The sequence below is a fragment of the Vicugna pacos genome, chromosome 19, assembly GCF_048564905.1.
Source record: "Vicugna pacos chromosome 19, VicPac4, whole genome shotgun sequence".
NCBI classification, from domain to species: Eukaryota; Metazoa; Chordata; class Mammalia; order Artiodactyla; family Camelidae; genus Vicugna; species Vicugna pacos.
Window position 1 is genome coordinate 21,678,649 of NC_133005.1, and position 24,051 is coordinate 21,702,699.

At 46.7% G+C, this 24,051-nt stretch overlaps 1 protein-coding gene across 1 annotated transcript in view; it reads right to left on the reverse strand.

Moving 5' to 3' along the window:
* Positions 1-16,231: 16,231 nt before the first annotated feature.
* The window catches only part of TGM3 (transglutaminase 3), a 38,417-nt gene continuing 30,597 nt past the window's right edge, over positions 16,232-24,051 (reverse strand). The window contains exons 10-13 of the mRNA XM_006207312.4: positions 23,561-23,881; positions 21,133-21,290; positions 17,265-17,398; positions 16,232-16,849 (exon numbers count right to left, since the gene is read on the reverse strand). Of these exons, the coding sequence (XP_006207374.1) occupies positions 16,702-16,849; positions 17,265-17,398; positions 21,133-21,290; positions 23,561-23,881 (761 nt within the window). The 3' untranslated portion in view covers positions 16,232-16,701. The remainder of the gene's footprint in view (positions 16,850-17,264; positions 17,399-21,132; positions 21,291-23,560; positions 23,882-24,051) is intronic.

Sequence of the window (24,051 nt, forward strand, 5' to 3'; positions counted from 1 at the left end):
ATCCAAAGGTAGAGCACAGAAAATTCAAAGCCCAGACTCCTTTGCAGCTAGGATACAGGCTTGAGACCTACACTCATTAAATCACACCCAGACTCTAGCTCAGAAGTGTGCAATCTGATGACACTAACTCCTTGCACAACCTGTGTTTGCTGGCGTAGGTGGTGGCAGGGACCAGCTTCTATGGTTTGCTGGTGTAGGTGGTGGCAGGGACCAGCTTCTATGGTGATTATGCTTTTCCAGACACTACAAGGATGAGTTCCTGCCCCAGAGGTGCTATTGGCAGGGCAGGGGCAGGATCATCACTTGCAGTTACTGTTTCTTCTTGTGAGGCTGGTTATGAGGTTCCAGATATTATTCCTGGAAGCTGAGTGCTTCAGATGTTTCTGTGGGTCCTCCTTATCCTTTTAGTAAACTCCTTTTCTGCTGAAAAACAGCAGCTGCGGAAAGAGGAGGCCTGAGAGGTGGGCCTGAAGCAGCCCTATTTTATGTATCAGGCAGGGATCCAGATGTTCCCACATGTCCCGGGGAAGTGGAGATGCTGAAAGGGCCAGTGGAGGATGACTTCTGGTTCCCGGTCCAGCATGTAAGGAGTTTGAAAGCACTCATGATGTCCTCACAAAAAGTAAACAACTGAAAATTAACAACTCTTCTTAGATCAATTAGAGAAGTGAGGTTACAGGGCAAACCGCTACCATCACCCTCTGCCACCCCCAACAAAGTTTGAGAGACAGAACAAACAGACACAGAGAATCACAACTTACTGGGGATGGGCAAACCTAAACCGTGATTGATGAATTGCCGGAGGCTCAGTGTGGATGAGACAGAGAGATAACAGCTCCTGGGGCTCTGTCATAGAGGGGACCATGCAATTCTGTGAGTTCCACCCAGAAGCCCCGCCAGGTTCTCACGGTGAATATTGGAGGAAATTCCCCTCACACTTCAGACAGGGGGAGAGGACAAGGGACCATTTGGAAACACACCTCAGCATTTTGTTCTTAACAAGATTTGCCCTTAAGAGAAACTCTTTTACCAAATCATAAACTACCAAGGTTTAAAAAGAACCTAACTGCTCTAGGGCAAGGGAAATACCCACCTCTAGCCCACCCTAGCCATTCTGACCCCACAAAGGGGCGGGGGACAGACTGAAACATGCTTTTGAAGGTCACAGCCTAGAGATGCAGGCTCACTAAAAGACTGAGATCTAATCAAAGGACTATTGAATGTTTCCCCTCCCCTACACCTTACCACCATATCACTAAAGGTCTAACCAGAGTTTCTTCTACCCAGTCCAGCTTTCAACAAAAAATTACAAGGCATACTAAAAGGCAAAAACGCAGTTTGAAGAGAGAGCAAACATCATAACCAGACTCAGCTATGACAAAGATGTTGGAGTTATCAGACTGGGAATTTAAAATAACTATGATTAATATGCTAAGGTCCATAATGGAAAGTGTAGACAATATCAAGAACAGATGGGTAATGTAAGCAGAGAGGTGGAAATCCTAAGAAAGAATTAAAAAAGAAATGTTAGAAACACTATGACAGAAATGAAGAACGTCTTTGAGGGCTCATTAATAGATCAGACATGGCTCAGGAAAGAATCTGTGAGGTTGAGGTTATGTCAAAAGACACTTCAAAAATGCAAAAGCAAAGAGAAAAAAGAGTGAAAATGCCCCAAAATATCCAAGAATTATGGAACACCTACAAAATGTGTAACATATGCATAATGGAAACATCAGGGTACAAGACAGAGGAAAAGGAGCAGAAGAAATATTTGAAGTAATAATTAATGAGAATTTCCCTCAATTAATGTCGGACATGAAACCAGGATACAGAGGTCAGTAGGCTGGGAAAGAAACTTCCTCAGTGTGTTCAAGTGGATGGAACAGCTGCCGTGTCTAGAAATCCTGAGCAGCTATTTCAACAATTGGCAGAGTGTTTGGTTTTTGAAATAGTAATATGTCCATAAAAAAATGAAGCAAAGATAAAGCTTAGACTTTAAATCATTAACTCTAGGGGAAACAAAATCTTGTGCAGGAGAAGAAAAGTAAACATGGACGTTATAATAGTGTAAGCACCACATGGTAATCTAACCAAAATTATAACATTGTCTATTGGGAGGATGAGGACGGAAGGCAGCCCTCAGGTGACGGTGGTGGGAATTAAAAGGACTTAACCCTCATTTTCCATGGTGGGAAGTCACTGAACAATTGTCACTATATTTCTGAGAAGCAAAGAAGCAGCAATTAAATTATTCAAGGGACGTTATTTGGAGACACGAATGCCATTTTTTAAAACTGCAAGTGAAAGAGAGGTGTATTTGTTTTGTGATTTTCATGGTAAATTGCCACAAATTTAGTGGCTTAAAACAACACCCACAGAAAACAGTTTGGCAGCTCCTGAAAAAGTTCATCAAATTACCATCTGACCCCACAATTTTACCCTTAGGTATATATTCAAAAGAATTGAGAACAGGTGCTCAGACAGGTACATTGCACGCTGCATTAATGGCAGCATGATTCACAATGACAAAAGAAGAAATAACCTAAATGTTCATCAGTGGATGAAGGGATAATCAAATGGTGGGCTGTGCACACAATGGAATATTATTCAGTCATAAAAAGGAATGGAGCACCAATACATGCTATACAGTATGGGTGAACTTTGAAAACATTATGCCAAGGGAGAGAAGCCAGACACAAAAGGTCATATAATGTATGACTCCTTTTATGTGAGATGTCCAGAATAGGTAAAGCCAGACAGACAGCTGGTTGAGGATTGCCAAGGGTGGAGGGGAGGGGAATTGGGGAGTGACTGCTTAATGGGTATGGGGTTCTCATTTTGGGTGATGAAAATGTCTTAGCACAATGCGAAGGTGGTGGTTGCACAATATTGTGAACGTGCTAAATGCCACTGAATTGTTCACTTTAAAGTGATTCATTTTATGCTATGTGAATTTCATGTCAATTAAAAAACCCCTGTTGAATATAATCATATACTGAGTCTGTGTGCATATCTATTTTTATGCAAATTTTTATCACATGTAGGTTTGTGTGTCCACCACCAAAGCCAAGACACAGAACAATTCCATCACTGTAAAGATCCTATTACAAAAGAGTGGCTCGTTTATAACCACACCAACCTCTCCTGCAGCTCTCAGGATGTGACTACATAGAACAAATAAGCCCTCTTTGCCTCCCTTGAGTAAACCCTGTGGCAGGCAGGCAATGTCTGGGTGCTGGGCAGTCCTGGCACAGTTAATGTCAGGAGGATGGAACACACCTGCTTGTTGAGCTGGGGCCGCGGGGATGTCCGGAGCATCCAGCAGGTACAACGTGGGCGTCTCCACGACCCTGTCGTTGGTTCTCTTCTTTCACTCTCAACTCCTGCAGATAGATATGTATAAAACAACAAATAAAAGTATATTTTAAAAAAATCACTCTCATAGGAAGTAGAAAAGTGGTTGCCAGGGGCTGGGGGGTGGGGGAAACAGGTAGAGACTGGTAAAAGGATACAAATTTTCAGCTGTAAGATGAATAAGGTTGGAGGCTGTAACATAAAACATGGCTGGGGTATGGCTCAGTGGCTAGAGTGCGTGCTGATCATGCATGAGGTACTTCGTTTGATTCCCAGTACCTCCATTTAAAAAAGAACAACATGAAAACACGGTGGCTATAGTTGATAACACAATATCTTACACTTTTGTAATATCTTACAATATTATCTGTAATAATACACTGAATTATTTATAATAATGTAGTACAAATAAATACAAACACAAAAAATAAATACAAGTAATGTTTGCAATAATAAAGCTGACATATGTATAGAGTTAAAATGGTAGTTCCTTTTTTCCAATGCCACTAAAACCCCACCCTTCAGAAATCACTGTGTTTATTTAGCTTCTTTTCTGTCCTAAACATTCACCTTGAGTGATCTCATCCATGCCCATGACTTTGAATATCACTTATTCATTTTGATGTCTTTCAAATCTCTATCTCTTGAGTTCCAGAAACATTGATGAATTCAGTTCCACTGAGAATTCATCAGTGTCTCCTGGAAACTCCACCAGGGTATCCCCCAAGCACCAAAACCACATGTCCAAACCCATCATTTTTATCTCCCCCCCGTCTGCTCCAATGGCCTCATTTTCTGTCCTCTAACCCCGTCCAGAAGCTCTCCCTCCTTGACTTCGGTCCCTCAACTCCCACTTCAACTCACCAAGGCCTTTTAATGGTGTTGTCATGTTACACAAAGAATTTTAAACATATAAAGTCAATAACATCAATCTTTGCCTTTTGGCTACTTTTTCCTGCGTCCAGATGACTTCTTAGAGGTGAAGGGGGCAAGGTGAAGGGGGCAAGGCCCAGGGGTCAAGAAGCTCGGGGCCTAGACATGCTGAGGGCAGTGGTCGTCACCCACTTGGAGGGGCTGGCAAATATCTGGGGAGGCATGTGGGAGCAGTGGTGAGGGGTGTCTTAGTTTGGATTCCCCCAAAAGCAGAACCTAAGGCAAGGGCTTGGGTGCCTATAGTTGACTTACGTGGTGATCCAAGGAGGCAGAAGTGGAGGAGCATTAAGAGTGACACAGAAGGGAGGAATGCCAATGAAGAGTGTGTTAATAAGTGGGTTACTGTTATGAACTGACAGTTTGTGTCCCACCCCAAATTCGTATGTTGAAATCCAAGTCCCTGATGTGATGCTATTAGCAGGTGGGGTTTCTGGCCTCTGGGAGGGCTCTGCCCTCATGGATGGGATTATAAAAGAGGCCCAAGAGAGCTCCCTCACTCTGCCGTGTGAGGATACAGCGATGAGGACACAGTGAGAAGTCCAGTAATCTGCAACCGGAAGAGGGCCCTTGCTAGAACCTCGTCCTGTTCTCAGACTTCCAGCCTCCTTTCAGAACTGGGAGAAATAAATTTCTGTTGTTTATGAGCGATCCAGTCTATGATCAAGGCAATTACTATGAGAAACTGGGGCTCAGTCCTGCAGGGCGCTCTCTGAAGAACTGTATGGAATACACCTTAGGCCCGTCCCTCCAAAAAGATGACAGGGCTGAGTCCAGTCTCCACTGGTAGTGGGTCACCTCCAGAGGTGTTAGCTGCCACACTTCTGGAACGTGCCTGCACACGGCTGAGCAGCCTTCTGAGGTCTATCTCAAAGCAGAGCAGAGACATGCCGAGGCCAGGCTGTGAGACTCTGGCAATGGTGACGGGATTCTGCCCCGGCTCTGCTGAGATGAAGGCCCGCTCCATCACCACCACGAGTGTCTACTCCAAGAGGGAGTGGACTGAACCCAGCCCGGGCCCCAACTCCCACCAAATCATGGAACTTCCCTGACTTACGTCCCATTAGTTCTTTGATTTGAAGAAAGGGTTTTGCAGTTGAAATCACTTAAAAGACACTTCTCTTTATGGTTTGATCTCAATTTCAGCATTAGTGGGAAGATTCGCTGGGTGTCCCCCTCCTCAACACATGAACATATGTATGAATGTACAGCTCCAATTCCCTATCAGGCGCCTGAATCTCCAGCATTAAAATCGCAGTCACTCATTTGACTCACACTGGGTCTCTGTTAAGATGCAAATACCCCTGACAGTACCCTTCTTGACTTGCTGTTGGCCATACAACTCACTCTGTTCCTGTCATTGCTGGGGTCTCCTAAAATGGTTTTTACAGGGAAGAAAGAACCTGCAGACCCTGGGTAGCAGGGAAGGGTGAAGGAGGCGCCCACATCAGCTCACCCTGGAGGGTAAGAGTCCAAAGGCAGGGCTTCTGCCTCTCTGTGGTGTGGCTAGTTCTATGCGGGGTGGTGCTAGGCAGGAGTAGAGCTGTTGCTGCCTGAGCCTCCCTGTGTGACCCTTGGCCAGTCTCTCGCCTCGCTAGGGCTGTTTCCTCATCTATGAAATCAGAGTGGACAGTGAGGGCGGAGGGGAATGTTGGCCTGACCAAGCTCCCCGTCTCTTCCAGGTGGGAACCATGGGGAACTGGACAACAGACCTTTTGAAAAAGGAAACTTATGTCAGTGGAAGCCAATGTTTATTAAGCCGAAATGCAGACCAGTACAGCCAGGCTTTCCAAGAGAAGCAGCAAGTTTGAATGAAATGTCAGTCTCCTGATGGTTAAATGTCAGCAATAAATTTAAACACTTTTAAAACAAAGTATAGGCCAAATTAAATCCTCCACGGGTATATTCACCAATGATTCTTATACGCTCAGGAGAACTTTCTGGAGTGAAGGTAAGTATGTGTATTTCTTGGCTTTGTCTACAAAGATCTTATACCAGGAATATGCATTATTTGTCCCTAAATTTTTTCTTAAAAGTCTGTTTTGTCTCCATTCTCTTTTGGTTCCTGTCTGCATGGTGTGTGTTTTCTCATCTTTTTACTTTCAACATATTTGTGTCTTCAAATAGACAGCATATTGATTGGTCATTAAAAAAAAAATCCATTCTGTCAACTTCTGCCTTATAATTGGAGAGTTTAACCCATTTACATTGGATGTAATTACCATTAAGACAGGATTTACATCTGCCATTTTGCTATTTGGTTTCTGTCTTATGTCTTTGTTCCTCTGTTGCTGACTTCTTTTGTGTTAAGTAGACATTTTCTAGTCTACCATTTTAATTTCCTTCTTGTTTATTTCACTATAATTTTAAAGTTATTTTCTTAGTGATTGCCCTGGGGTTACAATTAGCATCTTAACTTAAAACAATCTAATTTGAATTAATTTTAACTCTGTGTGCATTGCATATAGAAACTTTACTCCAGTATTGTTCCATTTTCTCCATAATCTTTTGTGTAATTATTATTTTACAAATTACATCTTTATACGTTATAAACAGATCAACAGTTTTAAAATTATTGTTTTATGATACTGTTTTTAATAATGATCTGTTTTTAATAATTGTGGTAAAATATACACAAAATTTACCATTTAAACTATTTTTAAGTGTACAGTTCAGTGGATGCTGAGCTGAGTCCTTAGCATCAGAAGGAAAGTCATGGGCAGGGGAACATCTTAAGTGGAGGTACAGGGGGAAGTCTTGTCAGATGTCAGAGTCAGTTCCTGCAGTAGCGACTGGGACAAGTGACAGGTGAGGCCAAGAGAATTTGGAGTGTCTGATACACGTCTATGTTCTACCCCTCTCCCTGCCCCTCTCATACTGGGTTAATACATACAGTCACATCAAGCTCCCCTCTCTTGAGGGTGTTGGTTCTCCGTCTTGACCGCACATTGAGATCACCTGGAGTCTGGAGTCGGCTCACTGCTGAATTCTGGAAGCTGATTCCGGTCTAGGTCTCCCTCTGTTGGTTATTTTTAAGATTGCCATCAGTTCTTAGCTCTCAGCATCCATTTCTTTAATATCCAGGCTGCAGCTCTCAGGGTCCATCCCTGTGATTCCCGAGAGAAGGGGGTCTCTGCTCTACTCTGGCAAACCCTCAGAGCTCTGAATTGAGCCTCAGGCTAGGTCCTTCCTTGGTGCCACTGACTTTGCCCTAATTAGACCCACTTCTGACCAAACGGGAAATCAGATCTTGCTTCCTTCAAAAGTTCTTCCAGTGACCTCCAGGCAGAATGACTGTGTCCTCCCTGGAGCTCCCAAACTCTGGTGCTGTGGGGCAGGAGTAAGGGTGAGTAACCTCTTTGACTGAGACAAATGCCTCACCCTGGCAGTAATAATTGAAGCTGACCTGTACTGAACACTTAACTCCCCACCAACCACTGTTCTAAGTGCTCAACATATTTGAGTCGCTGATCATCAGAACTCTATGAGGTGGGTACCATAACTATCTGCATTGTACAAATGAAGACACCGAGGCACAGAGGGGTTAAGTAATTTGCCCAAAGTCATACAGTCAGTTGAGAGACAGAGCCGGGATCCCCAGGCAGTCTGGCACAATAAATAATTTTATTTATATTGTTTCTATAGTCCAGGTACTGTTAGCTACTTGAAATTCATTGTCGCATTTAGTTTTACAGATGAAAAGTTGGGACTCAGAGAGGAGGAGTAAGAAGACGGACGTAGGTTTGCCTTTCCCGATGCTCCTCTAAACCAAGGTGCCTCTGTTGGCAGGATTATCTGCCTCCATCATATGCACCTGGATGCCATAAAAATGCATATGCCTCATGATTCTGAGCCAGCAATTTTGAAGGATGGGCTGTGAGAATCTGCATTTTAGTGATCATTCCAGTTGATCCTAATTTACACAAAAGTTTGAAAAACCTTACTCTTCTGCCCCCTCCACCTGCTAGAGCACATCCTACCTGTCACCTTAGATAAAAATTACTTGAGCATGTATCCCCTTCTGTAAAGGTTGAAAACGCTTTTACTGCAAGTAATAAAATCTCTGACAACAGTGGCTTTAAATCTAAGGAAAGTTATTGTTTATTTAATAAAATGTCTGGAGTCAACAGTCTCAAGACTGGTATAGCAGCTCAGCAGTGCCTTCAGGACCTAGTCCTTTTAAGCTTTCTGTTAGGCTACCCTTGAATGTTGGCTTTTCTTCTTCATGCTTGTTGCTTCATAGCTGCAAGATGGCTGCTGCAGACCAGACATCTTGTCCAAAATTCCTAGACTGTGTTGTACCAAGGGCAAAGTCACATGACTTAGGCTTAGCTAAGCGCATGTTCTCGCCTGGAATTTTAAACTGGGAGCTGGTGGCAAGAAGAAGCAGGGACAATGGGGACTCCATTCTGTGGGCAATAGTGATGGTTCTGGTGACCAGAATGGATTCTAGTGCCACGTTATTTTAGGACAACCAATAATGTCCTCACTCAGTGGGTTTGCGGTGCAATTTTTTTTATTCAGGTAAAATTGGTGTATAACATTATATAACTTGCAGGTGTACAACATCACTGCAAACTGATCGTCACCAAAAATCCAGCTGCCATTCATCGCCATACACTTGACCCCCTTCACCCACTTTGCCCACCCCAACCCCTTTCCCCTCTGTAACCACCAACCTGTTCTCTGTGTCTATGAGTTTGTTTTTGTTTTGTTTGTTCATTTTTTTTAGATTCCACATAGGAGTGAAATCATATGGTTTTCGTCTTTCACGTTCTGACCTACTTCACTGAATATAATTCCAGTGTTGTTGCAAATGGCAAGATTTCATTCTTTTTTATGGCTGATTAGTATTCCACTGTGTATACATACACCACATCTTAATTCTTAATTCATTAATCCCTCAGTGGACACTTAGGTTGCTTCCATATCTTGGCTATTGTAAATAATGCTGCTATAAACATAAAGGTGCATATATCTTCAAATTATTGTTTTTGTTCTTTGGATAAATACTTTGGAATGGCTGAATTGCATGAGTTCTAGTCTTTACTTTTTGAGGAATCTTCACACTGTTTTCCATAGTGGTTGCACCAATTTACATTTCCATCAACAGTGTACGAAAGTTCCCCTTTCTCCGCGTCCTCTCCAACACTTGTCATTTCTTGTCTTTTTGATGATAGCCTTTCTGACAGGTGTGAAGTGATATCTCATTGTGGTTGTGATTTGAATTTCCTTAATAATTAGTAATTTTGGTATACCAGCTGGCCATCTGTATGTCTTCTTTGGAAAAATGTCTATTTAGATCCTCTGCCCATTTAAAAATCTGGTGGGGTTTTGCTGCCGTTGTTAAATTGCGTGAATTCTTTACATGTTTTGGATATTAACTGCTTGTCAGATACGTGATTTGTAAATATCCACTCTCATCCAGTAGGTTGGCTTTTTGTTTTGACGATGGTTTTCTTCAGTGTGCAAAAGCTTTTTAGCTTGATGTAGTCCCTTATGTTTATTTTTGCTTTTGTTTCTTTTGCCTTTGGGGTCAGATCTACAAAAATATAGCTAAGATTGAGGAAGTTACCTATGTTTTTCCTTCTAGGAATTTCATGTTTTCAGGACTTGTGTTCAAGTCTTTAATCTATTTTGAGTTAATTTTTGTCTATGGTGTAAGTTTCATTCTTTTGCATGTGGCAGTTCAGTTTTTTCAACACTGTTTATTGAAGAGACTGTCCTTTTTTGATTGTGTATTTTTGACTTTTTTTGTTGTAAATTAGTTGTCTGTGTATGTGTGGTTTTATTTCTGGGTTCTCAACTCTGTCCTGTTGATATGTGTGTCTGTTATAATGTAAATACCATATTGTTTCGATTTAATATAGTTTTGTAGCATAGTTTGAAATCAGGGAACATGGTACCCCCAACTTTGTTCTTCCTTCTCAAGGCTGCTTTGGCTATTGGGGATCTTTTGTGGATTCATACAAAGTTCAGAATTATTTTTTCTAGTTTTGTGAAAAGTGCCTTTGGAATTTTGATAGGGATTGCACTGAAATGAATTTGGTAGTAGGTTGCTTCAAGTAGTATGGACATTTTAACAATATTAATTCTTCCCGCTTATGAGCATCTTTCATTTCATCATCATAAATCTTTCCATTTATTTGTGACTTTTTCAGTTTCCTTCATCAGTGTCCTATAGTTTTCAATGTGTAGGTCTTTAAACTCCTTGGTTAAATTTATTCCTAGGCATTTATTTATTTATTTTTGATGCAGTTTGTGAATGGAATTGTTTCCTTAGCTTCTTTTTCTGATAGTTCATTATTAGTGTATAGAAACACCACTAATCTCTGTAGATTGATATTCTAGCCTATAACTTTACAAAATTCATTTATTACTCCTTTTTCTAAGTCTTCATTCTTTTCTTAAAGATTTGTTTTATTTTATTTTATTGTTTTTTATTTTGAGGGGAGGTAATTAAGCTTACTTATTTATTTTTAGAGGAAGTACTAGGTATTGAATCCAGGACCTTGTATGCTAAGCATGCGCTCTACCTCTTGAGCTATACCCTCCCCCCCTCATTTATTGCTTCTAATAGTTTTTCTTTTTGGTGGAATCTTTAGGGTTTTCTATATAAAGTGTTATGCCATCTGCAAATAGTGACAATTTTACTCCTTCCTTTCCAATTTGGTTGTCTTTTATTTCTTTTTCTTGCCTAATTGTTGTGGTAAGAACTTCCAATACAATGTCAAATAAAAGTGGTGAGAATGGGCATTCCTGTCTTGTTACTGATCTTGGAGGAAAATGTTTCAGCTTTTCACTATTAAGTATCATGTTAGCTGTGGGTTTGTCATATATGGCCTTTGTTATGTTGAAGTATATTCCATCAATAACCACTTTGTTGAGAGTTTTTATTATAAATGGATGTTGAATTTCGCCAAATGCTTTTTCTGTATCTGTTGAGATGATCACATAATTTTCCTCTTAATTTTGTTAATGTGTTATATCACGTTAATGTGGTTTATATATAAGGCTATCTATTGATAGCCTTATGGGGCTTCCCTTTTATATAAGAAGTTGTTTTCCTTTTGCTGCTTTTAAGATCCTCTCTTTATTGTTAATTTTTTACCATTTTAATATAGTGTGTCTTGGTGTGGGTCTCTAGGTTCATTTTATTTTGAATTCTCTTTCCTTCCCCAGATTAGGGAAGTTTTCAGCTATTATTTCTTTAAATACATTTTCTGTTTCCTTCTCTCTTCTCCTTCTGAGACCTCTATAATGTGAATGTTATTCTGCTTGGTGTTGTCCCGGAGGTTCCTTAAAAAATCTTCACTTAAAATTTTTCTTAATTTCTTTTTGCTGCTCTGTCTGGGTGAGTTCCATTGGTTTGTCTTCCAGCTCACTGATTCATTCTTCTGCTTCATCCAGTATGCTTTATATTTTTTAGTTCAGTTAACTAGTATATTTTTCAGTTTCATTATTGAATTCTTCAGCTCTGTAACTTCTGTTTGGAACTTTTTTATATTTTCTGACTCTTGGTTGAATATCTCACTGCATTCAACTATTCTCCTGAGTTTAGTGAGCAACTTTATCACCATTACTTTGAACTCTTTTTTAGGTAGATTGCTTATCTCTGCTTCATTAATCTTTTTTTTCCTGAGATTTTGTCTTATTCTTTGTTTGGAATGCATTCCTTTATCTCCTCATTTTGCCTGACTCTCTGTGTTTGTTTCAGCAAAACAGCTGTCTCTCCCAGTCTTGAAGCAGTGGTCACTGGAAGACAGAGGGTATGTTTTGTTCTGTTGCCTGTGTAGTGCCCTGGGGGTTTAGCCTGCCAAGATCTGTTTCTCTGCTTGTTTCAGTCCCTAGGGCCCAGAAACACAAGCCCCCCTGGCCACTATTACCAGTTGGTCAGGTGGCACCCTCTGTGTGGGGTGCACGCACCTTCTAGATTCGGTGGGATGGGGCACTTGTGGATGAGCACCAGGATGGAAAAGCCCATCTGCTGGATCTGGTGGGGCAGGGTCTGTGGTGGGTGAGTGCTGGACCAGAGTGAGGCCCCACTCTGGGTCTGATGGGTGTGGACTGCCGTGGGTGAGCACCAGGCTGGGTGAGCAGTGCTGGTGGGGTAGACTGAGAGTGCCAAAAATAAGGTCTGCTAGCAGGAGGCCAACGAGGCAGAAGGAGTAAGAAAGATGGCACCTGCCAGCTCACCTGCCCCTGGCGAGATCTCCAGCAGACCCTTGGCCTCCGGTGTACATCCTAAGACTAGTCAGTGATTCTCCCTCATGCATGACCCAGGGGCTTCTCAAGCTGCTACCTCTGTGTTGGGACTCAGAGCAAGTGACTCTGTGTCAAGAGTAGAGTCTCAGTTTTCTACAGCCCTCTGGCTCTCCCAGATGTAAGCCCCACTGGACTTCAAAGCCAGTCATTTCGGGGGCTCACCCTTCTGATGCAGGTCCCACGGCAGGGGGAACCAATGTGGGGCTGAATGCCTCGCTGCTCAGGGAGGAGCTCTGTGTTTGCGACCCGCTTGTGGGTCACCACACCGGGGTTGGGGGTGGGGTCCTGGAAAGACTATCTCTGCCTCTCTTACCCATCTTGATGTGGCCCCCCCTGCCCCGTTTTTTGGCTTTTGCTGTGGAAGAGCTTTCTTGCTAGTCTCCAGGTCTTTTACGTGTAGTTGCAGCTTTGTGGTGTCCATGGGAGGATTGGGCTCAGGATCTTCCTAACGCCACCATCTTGAACCCTGTCCTTGTGATGCAGTTTTGACTGTGTGGCCACCCTTTTCTCCTGCTCATTTTCTAAGCCTGGTCCTCCATCTTCTCCACTTAGTCTGAGTTCCCTGTGCTCTTTCAATATTTTCTCCTCTCCTTGACCCAGCCAAAGTCAGTCTCCATTGCTTGCAGACGATTTAACATGCTTGGTTTCTTCAAGTCTCAGCTGAAATAACTCCTCAGAGGGACCTCCTCCAGCTACAGGGCAAGTAGCCAGGACAATACATGTGTTTTTATTTCATTATACTTATCACAAACTGTCAGTATTTTATTTGTTTGTTTACCTGCTTCTGTCTGGCTCCCTGTTAGGATGTAAACTTCACAAAGCCATGGGCCATGGGTTCTCACATATGCAGCACAGTGCCTGACACGTGGCAGGTATTTAAGATGGAGATGATTGTGATTGACTGAATTCATACATAGATGACTGATGGATGCATGAATGATTCAAGAGGCTTGTTCTGGGATGGGACTAACAAGCCCTTTGTCTCAGGTCACATTCTTTCCTCCAGCGCCACCTTGAGTTTCCCAGTACTCTTCCTCTGTGACGAGCGGGACATCACTGACTACAAGACAGCATTGTGAAGAGAAAACCCTATTCTTAAACAGGATCACAGGGGTTCCTCCTGCCCTAAGTGAGGGATGTGCCTGCCTTCCCAACAAACAGGCACTTGCCAAGCACAATGGGGAGCAATAAGAAGGTAATATTCAGAGAATAGGCTATAACTGGCCTTAATGCCTGTGTACAATGCCTATGTAGACATTGATAACCCTGGAAATAATAGGGACAGATTAATGACACTGGGAGGTTATTCACCAGGCTGACATGTATTGAAACTTGTTCCGGTTACACGCATAACAGACTAACCCCAAACTTTGTGGTGTAAACCATCTATATGTTGCTCCCATGAGTGAGGATTTCAGACAGGGCATGGTCAGGGATGGCTTGCCTGTGTTCCATGATGTCCAGGGATGGCTTGAAGACTCAAGGGCTGAGGGTAACTCAGTGTCTAAAGCTGAAGTTACTGGAGGCTCCCTTACTCACGTGGTTGGCAGTTGATTCTGGCTGGTGGTGGGAACCTTAGCTGGGTTTTCAGTTGGCACACCTGCACGAGGTCTCTCCAGGTGGCTTGGACTGACTTACAACATAGAGGCTGGATTCCAAAGGTAAGTGTTGAGAGAGAGAGAGAGATCCAGGCAGAAGCCATGTTGTCTTTTATGATTTATCAGAAGTCACATAGCCTCACTTCTGCTGCTTTCTGTTCATCAAGGCAGTCTCCAAGAACAACCCTTTGAGAAGAGGGGAAATTAGATCCCACTTTTTGGTTGAGTCTGAAACAGCACATGGAATTAGAACTAGTATGGTGGCCATGTCTGGAAGATGTAGTCTGCTACACAGCCCCTGACAAATTGAAATGAACTCTGGCCAGTTGGAGGTCAGCCTTTTCCTAGTCCTCATCCACTTGCCTCTCCAGCGTCATGTTCCTCATGTTTAGCAACACATCGTCCCTTTTCATGTCTCTCCCCACCAGGGTCCAAGGCCTCCTGCCTGAACATCATTAGGAAGTCCTAACATCGTTCAAGGCCAGCTCATCTGAGAAGACCCCCTTAATTGCCCCAGCCTCTCAGCTGGACCTCAAGTCTTCTCTTTGCTCTGAAACTTGCTCCTTCTTCCAGGACTGGTGTGGAACTCTGAATGCCTGGGACATCAACCAAAGAAGATGCTTCCAGGGTCCCAGTGCATGGTTAGGGGGCTAGACACAGAGAGGTGGCCAGTGAGGGGCCAGAGTGAGCCTGGAGGGGGAAGAGCTTCGTATCCTAGAGTCCCCTGGGGCTCACCTGGTAGAGGAAGAGTAAGAGCTGTGCCCCTGGAGACCTGGAATCACCGAACTGCTCAGGCTAATAGATGTTAGTGTGACTCACGTGCCTCCTTTCTTCAAGTCCCTCATCTAGTCCCTTGGGATGTCTAGTGGGTTCTGCCTTCTCCATCACTTCTCAGCCCACTCATTGCTGCCACCCTGGTCTGAGCTAGCATCACCTCTTACCTGGATGGTTACAGTAGCCTTCTCATGGGACTCCCTGCAACAGCCAAATGATTTCTTTTAAAACACAAGACACATGCTGTCACTTCTGTGTTCAAAACTCTCCTGGACTTCCAGTCTCATTCAGGATAGAAACCAAAGTCCTTACAGGGGTCTACAAGACCCTATGGGATCTGTGTTTCCCCAACTCCTGCCTCTCTGCCTTCATTCTGATTACTCTCACCCTCCCTTCTCCACAAGAGCACTGCTTCCTTTATATTCTGATTACACACCAGGGATACTCCCACCTTAGGGATGTGCCTTGGTGTTCCTGGAAATCGCTCCTTTAGACCTTCACATGGCTCTCTCTCATGGTTCATTTCAGGTTTCCACTCAAATATCAACTGTCAGAGGGCTGCCCTGCCCAGTGCCTCCCCAACACGTATCCACATCCTGACTTTTATTCATCAATATACTAATCATTACTTGAAGATATATTTTGCATTTATTTGATTACTCATTTTATTATCTATCTTCCCACATCCACGCCCATACCCCTGTCTCCCCATGACAACAAACTTCCAGAAAGCGCAGATCACCTGTGCTGAATCCCTCACCTAGTCACAGCAGGGGCTTATTGATCATCTGTGAATCAATGAAATCTTCATCATGGAATTTAATGGCTGGGTGACCCTGGGAAGGCACATCTTTCAGGATCAGTTGAGGTGGATTGCCAGTGTCATGTACGAAAATACCAAAATGTTTCTGCAGAGTTATACCCCCAGTCTCCACAGGTATATCAATTTTAAACAGAAGGCTGGACCTTCATTCAGTCTGAAGAACTGACCATCAGATGATTTTATAAAAGCCTGTAATTCTCACCATGGAACAGTAGGAGGCACCCAACTCTCCTCCCTGAAGGGCCCAGAAATTGGGCAGGGCACATTCCAAACTGATAACTTGTGTGTTTTGCTAAACTGACTTGAAACATCTTCCTACTTTGGCACCTGGAGCCACACAGAACAAGTCCACTCCTTTTGGACATTGGAACGGGGAAGGCAAGCCTCCCCCAGGCCATCCTTCCTTCAGAAGGACACGGCCCCACCCCCCTCTCTCCTTCTCCACCACCTTCGGTGAAGCAGCAGTCTCGTACAGTTGGTGCTATGTGATCGTGCTCTTTTTAACATTTATTTTGAGGGTGTGGATGTGAGTGTCACGGATGGTTAACCGGCCCCGGGGGCAGAGCAGGCTGGGGAATCAGCAATTAGTCCAGACCATCTTCTCTCCCCCCATCCCCCACGCCGTATCCATTTGGGGAGTTGCTGGGGCAGGTGTCACGCCATGCCGCAGCACTGAGGCTGTGAGGGCTGCGCGGGAATGTGAGGCTCACAGAGCAGGCAGCCTTGGGGAGAAGCTTGGGGAATGTGCAAAAGTGATCAAGTCAGGGGCCAGGGTGGAGCCAGCCCAGCCTGGGAGCGAGGGAGGGGGTGTGCTGGAGGCTGGAGGTCGGAGTCCAGGTTGCCTTGGGGGATGGAGTGGGTTTCTAGGCTGGACAGCATGAGCAGGGGCTCACTCCACAGGCAAGCCCTGCCCGCTCCGTGTTCCCAAGTTTGTATGGGGGCCACCTGGGCCCTTCACTCGGCCACATCGATGGACAGCATGGCCTTGATCGCAGGGAACTTGTTGCAGGAGAAGTCCGCGAGGAGCTGCTTGGTGCCACTCCGGGTGGGCAGGATCTCAAAACGCACGCGGGACCGCTCCTTGGGGCGCAGGGCTGGCACGCTGATGGGGAGGGGTGGGAGTCAGTGTCAAGAGTAAGATTCATGGACCTCAGGCTGGATGGGCCTCGTGAGGTCTCGAGTCCTGATCTGGTTGGGGCTGGACAAGCTTACTGTTCCTTCAGCTCTCTCTTGCTGACACCTTGGGTCACCAGTCCCCTCTAGCCCCGGGACCCCGCTGAAGGGAAAGGCAGGGGGTCCAATGATCTCCCAAATATGAAGACCAGCTCCAAACCCTGGTGACTTGGTTTTCCCGAGTTCAAGTTTGATGAATTCCCAAACCAAAAGCAAATGTGTATCCCTATGTGCGGGTCTCGAGGTCCGAGGCTAGAGTTCTGCCTGCCTTGCTCGGGGTTCCTGGGAGGCCCGTCTGCCCTCTATCCCGCCTTCCCACACGGGGCCCTCAGCCTGGGACTCACTCGATCTTGAGGCTGCCCAGCAGCAGGCCGCTCCCCTCCACCATCAGCACGCAGTCCTTCACTGGCTCGTCCAGAGGGTTGGAGAAGAGCATCTGCACGTTCACGGGCTTCTGCACCTGGGCCTGGTCCAGCACCTGCGGGGGGAGGAGTTGATGGAGTCAGGGCTGGGCGGCCTGTTTCACCCGCCCTCGGTGAGAGCCGACGGGGCTGAGCAGGCAACTTGGTGACGGGGAAGATGTTGCTGAGGACACAGGAAGGGAGGACCTTTGGTTTCGTCCTCCTAAGTGCTAGTGACATCCACACAGGGGGCTCCTAGGAAATGGCTGTCATCCCTATGCTGCAGACAGGACCCCCAGGCGCAGAGCGAGAGGCTGCACATCACAGTGGCTGAGAGCAAGCATGTCACCTCCCTGGCCCTGACAGGTGCACGGGCTCGTTCTCAGTTCATCTTGGGGTTAGTAGCCGCCACTTCCCAGGATGGCCCAGTTCCACTGGGGGCTACTGTGAAGGTCGGGAAATGTTTCATTCTGACCTTAATCACAGTACGTTCCTTGAATGCCCCACTCACTGATCCTCTGTCTTCCCTTCAAGCCTGGAAGCCCCCTCCCTGCTCAGACCCTGGCTCAGAGGCTCACCAGCCTCCTGCTCCTCCCCACGGGGCTCTGCGTTGGGCCCCCGCCTCAACTCCGGCCACTCTCCTCTGATGACACCTGGTCTATCAATGTCCTTCTGAACTTCTGGAGCCCAACAGTTCCCTGCGTGCCTCACGGTGTCTGGACAGGGTCCTTGATCAGAGGCTGGAGAGGCCTAGGTTTCTGGTCAGAGAAGCAACCTGGAAGATTTGTTCCCAAAGATGAAACTCGTGTTTCTGCAGAGAAGCAGCTGTGACTGGGCAGATGCATCAGCTTTCTGGGCCTCAACTCCCTCACCTGATAAAGAGGGTAGTCCCTCCCTGCTCGCCTCCCTGGGCTAGAAGGAACCGAATGAGATCATGGATGTGGAAGAAAACTAAAACCGGGTAGCCGGCGGAATTCTTCTCTTCTTTGGAGGATCGCTAGAGGCGGCTGCTTTTTGTTCGTTTGGTGTTTCTTTTTCTTGCCTCCAATTCGCGCTGAAACCATTTTACAGGAATAAAGTTACGGTTCAGACTGATTCAACAACCGAGGCTTTTCCGGTTCCAGAGACTTTTTTTCTCTTCTCTCTCGACCGCGCGATGCCTGCCAATAATATGTGCATAATTGAAACATTTTTTTTTCAGTTGAGACCATGATCTATGCCAAAGTCTCTCCCATGAGAGTCACTGAAGTGAATGACATAATTTGAAGGCTGAAGCATCATTTGATGCCATCAGGACACCAGGGTACATAAATGGTGCCGTATTTTTTCACGTTGACATTCAGTCTGAGAGTTTCATGTACTTGTTTTCCTTTCTTCGTTGCTGCTTACCAGCTTGTCCTATTGACTTAGATCCAGGCGTGACCCAAAGGAGAGATAAGAGCCACCAGAAACCTGTGTCTGATTGTCAGTAGGTCATGGACCAACGTGAAGACACCACCCTTTGGAACAAAGTTCAGATCGTAGGTCTGGTTCTAAAGTTCTCAGTGCTTACTCCAAGTCAGCACCAAATAAGAGAATGGGATTTTATCCAAATTACTGTCTTTTCATACAGATCAGCCACAGGAGTTTAAAAATCTGTGCCCTGCTCTGGGTGATCCTTGATTCAATCAATCAAGACGAGAAAGTCTTGATTCTCTAAAGGCTGAAGTAAAGGAGAGATTAGGAGGAAACTCACACAAAGATGCCCCGAAGAAGAAAGAGCAGATGCCCTTTAAAAAGATGAAATAGGAAAGGTTTTGATGGAACATCTCCAGCCTGTGTGTATTCTGATTTCTTTTCTCAAGATGTTACACTCTCTTGAAAGACAAAGCTGACTTGATACAGAAATCTAAGACATAGAGCAAAAATGTTGCACAAAAGATAAAGCTCAAAGAAGGTCTGAGGATATTGGAGAAGGGACTACTACGAGGGAAAAAATAACTTCACTTGAACACTGATCATTTTAATGCAGAACGTTTTGTTTTGCAGCCTCAGGACGGAAATGGCACTCGCTACCCATCATTCTCCGGGGATGCGGTGCATTTCCTGGAAACGCCCTGGGAAGCAGGCGAGGCTTCTCCACTCAGGGCCAAGCATGGATTGACAATGAAAACTCCAGTGGGCGGGAAAGAAGGTGAGCCTGGAGCCCCGATGCTCTGTTCCAGTCCTGCCCCAGGGAGGGGCTGTTTCTGTTAGACCAACCCTGAGACAGGCCCGGAACAGGGCAGCGCCTCCCCTCGTGGAGTTTACAGTCTGGTAGGAGACTGCAGCCCAACTACTGACCGTGCAGGTGTCCCTCCAATGAGGACACAGGCTGGGGAAGGACCGAGGCCCCGAGGGTGTACCCCTGGGGACTTAATGGGGGGGGGCGTCAGCAAGAGCTTCTCTGAGGGAAGGACATCTGCAGGGGAAGCATTTCATTATCCCCGTAATAGAGGTGGAGCAACTGAGACACAGAAATTAAGGAATTTGTCACTGCTGATAAATGGCAGGGCCTGCATACAAGGTCTGAAGCACTGTCCCTTGCTCTACTGTCCTCCAGACTGGTTAGCAGGTCACTGGCTCCCGTGCCCCGGAGGTGGCAAACCACCCCCATTCTGCACACAGTCCAGACTAACCAGGACAGGGCTCTATTGCAGGCTTGCTGCGTGGAAGTGGGCGCCCTCTGTCCGAGGTCAGGAACCCCTGCAGACACGGCGCAGCTTAGAGAGGGTAGGACCAGGGCAGCCACGAGGTCCTCTAGAAATCTGGGGCTAGGGAGGCTGCTGGTGTTGCGATAGAAGAATAAAAAGGCAATCACTGTCTAGACAGCTGGGGCAGGTGGTAGACACAGCAGATGTGGGAGAAGCCTGACCCGTGATGCTCTCCTTGGGCCCCCACGGGAGGACCCCATCTTCCTCACTCGTTCATCTGCCTGTCCTTGCCTGCCAGCCTCTCATCCCTCAGATCTGTGCTCTCTGGCTCTGACAGCCACCACCCTGGGCTGGGCTGATGTTGGAGTAGGGATAGGCTTGGGAGTAGCACAAATACGTCCAGCTCCCGTGCCGAGGAAGGAACAAAGTGGCCCCAGATGCCTCCTGCAGACCTGCGAGTCTCCACACGCCTGGGCTCAGGGGAAGGAGCCCGGCAGCAGAGCCTGCAGCCAAAAGCAGAGACGAGGCATTTTCACTCTCAAGCACTGTGGAGCTACTTTTGCTGGCCCTGGATGTCCCAGGAGGTCCTGGAAAGGGCCCGAGCTCTAGCCCCAGTCACGGGCGAGTCTCTTCTCTCTAGGCCTCAGTTTACTCACGTGGGAAATGGCAAGGTATAGGAGCTGGAGACGAGGCTCCTGAGGGCCCACAATTCTCTAACTCTGGGGTCTAGAGAATCGAGAGATGCGTGTGAGTTGTGTCCATTTCTGATCTGCTCAACAAATGTGTCTGGGGGTGGGCAGTGGGCTCCCTGCAGGCGGGACCCTGCCCCGAGCCTGGCCCAGCCCGGGACCCAGCAGACGCTCAGAGGGAGTGAGCCGAAGAACTCTTCTAGCCACTTCTCTGTGGCATCCCCAGGGGCCTGGTACTGCAACCAAAGAAGCCACAGGGCGACATGCCTGTGTATCTTGCCAGACAGGGAGCCAGGGAGCTGGTCTGAGTGGAACTCTTGGCTGATCCATCAGGCCGAGGATGGACCCAAGCTGGGCCTGGTCCTCTGCCACCGTCTAGGGGGGAGGGCCTTCCTTGTGGTCTGGGAGGGCTGGGCTGGCTGGGGAGGCACCCCTTCACTGCCCCTTTACCTCCAGGGTCAAAGTGGGGTTGTCCAGAATGACAACTCTCTCCACTACCACCTCGGCCTCGTTGGTGACCTGGCACACGGCTGTGGTCCGGATCATGTTGTCAGCTTTTAGGTACTTCTCGTACTGAGCATAGGAGATCTTCACGGGATGTTGTATTTCTGGAAGGAGAAGTCAGGGAGCAGAGTGAGAGCGAGTGGCTTGGCTTCTGAAACCTTAAGAGCCGATGCCCAGCCAAGTCAGTGTGAGCTGACCAGGAATATCTGGGGACTCGGGCTTGCCTGTGCCCTCCCTGGCCAGGCCTGGCTTGTCCTGCGCAGACTGCAGAGCAGGGGCTGGGGAGGGACCAGAACCCTGGCTGGCTGGGCACATTCCAGGAGGCTGAAGCTTCCTTCCCATCCCGGAAAATATCAGAGGGCAAGTTGCCTTCTAAGGGGCAGGGGAAGAATACAAGTGTTAACTCATTGCCCAATGATGAAAACTGTATCGATGACAACATAGTAATAACTAGCTAGGGAAGCCAGGGTTGGCTAAATAAGTGCTTAGATGATCCTCCCAGGTCAGCTAATAGCCTGGGATTCTATTGCAACAGCATCCGAACCACCTCCCCACCTCTCGTCTCTCTTGCTTCCAAGACAACCCCTTCCACCAGTCGCATTGGCTTTAGAAGCACCTATTCCCCCCTAAATCATGTCACTTTTCTTCCATGGCACTTCAAAAATTTCCCCAGGCCCCACTGCCTCAGGAATAAAGTTCAGACCCCTCCATCTGGCCCTGCATCACTGGGCTGGAATCACCTCTACCTTCAAAGGACCCTCTCGTTGTCCTTTTGACAAAACAGGTACCTTAGCCCTTCACGCTTTGACTCATGGTTCCTTTGGATGGAAATGCCTTCCTCAGCTTTTCTCCCTCTATCTAGGTCCTCCCCAAGCCTCAAGGCCCCCTCTGACTCACAGAGCAGGGGGCAGGGACCTCTCCCTCCTCTGGGGCAGGGCACTCCCCACTCCCTCATGCCGTAGGGCTGGGTGGTCTGGGAGGCGTCCTGCCATCCACAGGGGTCATACGCTCTTTGAGGTTAAGGCTTCAAGGTGGTGGGTGCTCTGATTTTAGCACTGGAGGGATTTACCCAGCCTGCCCCTAAACATGGAGATGACAGGCCCTTGCATCAGCTGGTCCAGCCCTCTCAGACAGTGAACCCTGAGGCTCAGAAAGGGAGGGGGACTTAACAGGGTCATCCAGAAAGTAGGTGACAATGTCAGGCCTCTAGGACCACTTCACCCATCCCCACCCCTTCTCATTTTACTCTGCTGCCTCCTGCAGAAGTATGACTTTTTTTTTTAACCATTTCTCTCCCGTGAATTATTTTTGGCCTTCAAAAATAGCGCTGCCCTTGAGCTTTGAAGGTCAGTAACAGCCAAGCAGTTCCTTTTGGTGTTGGGGAAATTTCTGCTAAATTCTGCCAGAAGACAGGCTGCTGGGGAACACTGACAGGTGTAACACCTCTCGGTTTCTCTGCAGCCAGAATTCTTTCAAGAGGGGCTGTATCATTCATCAGTTTTTATTAGTGTCTAATGGGAAGCAAATAGTCACCCCACCCTTGTTAATCTGCTTTGTGAGGCCAACCTTTTCATAACAGCTTGAAGGATTTTGCCAATGTGGGCACACCTGCATTCTAATCCTTCCACAGCCCCAGCCTCTCTCAGCTCCACCTCGTTCCCTCCCAGGAGCACCGAGTCACTGTTCCTCCCAGAGGCTCAGATCTCCGAGAAAATTCAACACAGTGGCTGGGAATCAAGAAACTCCACACACCCACTGGCAGCCATCGGGGAACATTGGATGAGGGTTCAAGACCCTGTGGTATACTGCAACCCTCCCAGAGTCAAATCTGGGAAGTGATTCATTGCAGGGTCGGGGTGAGGTAGGGTGGGAGCTGGAATCGGGAAGGGGTGGCAGCAGTCTAATCTAGCAAATGGTGGGGGGCACTGGATTTAGCATCAGGAAACCTAGGACCAAGACCCTGGCATTGTCACTTACTAGCTATGACACAGTCTACAAAGTGAGTCACAATCTCTCCAAGCCTCAGTTTCCGCCTGTTAAAGGGAATCCTGAAATCTGTCCTTTTAGAAAGTCACATGCAATATACAGAAGAGTGTATAAGGAAGCAGTCTGCACTCCGGGTATGTATCTGTAAGGGATATTGCGGAGTGTCTGTTAACTGCTAAAGCCTCCCTCCTTCCTCCCCCAGGGCTTAAAAGGATCTTTCTTGGCACCACCTTGTCTTGCAGCGTTCAAAATTTCAAAACCCAAGGCTTACCCACATAGGCCACGTGCTATCCTTTCCTTAATCAGCTGAGTCGATTCCAACAGGAACTCTCCAACCCCAAGAGAATATCAGTTGGGTAGCACCCCAGCATCCTTCAGGGGAAGTTACCTTCCTCGGGATCCAGGGATATAGTGATGGAATCCTTCCACACCTCGTGCACCAGTGTGCCATTGTAGACGATGGTCCAGGCTGTCATGTTCACCATCACCGTCTTCATCTCACTTGTTAGGTTTTTGAGTATCAGGGCCAGGTTGACTTCGTTGCCCACCTCCAGTATGCCAGTGACCTTGAACTTCCCAGAGATGCTGGGCTCCCGGTCCTCTCTTCTCTCGCTTCGTGCAGACATTGGAGCAGATGTTGGACCAAATGATGCACTAGGTTTCATTTTCCCCAGAGCCTTTTCAAATACTTGTCTTTCCTGGCTGGAACCTATGTGGCAGGAAAAGACAGAAGCATCTCAGGGATGTGGTGGCAACCTGGACAGAGGACAGCACCCTGCCTGGAAAGGTGACCTGGGACTAGCACTGGTTCTGCTGCTTGCATGATTCTGATCCAAGCACATGTCTGATCTCTCTTGGTCTCTGTTTTGTCCTCCTTAA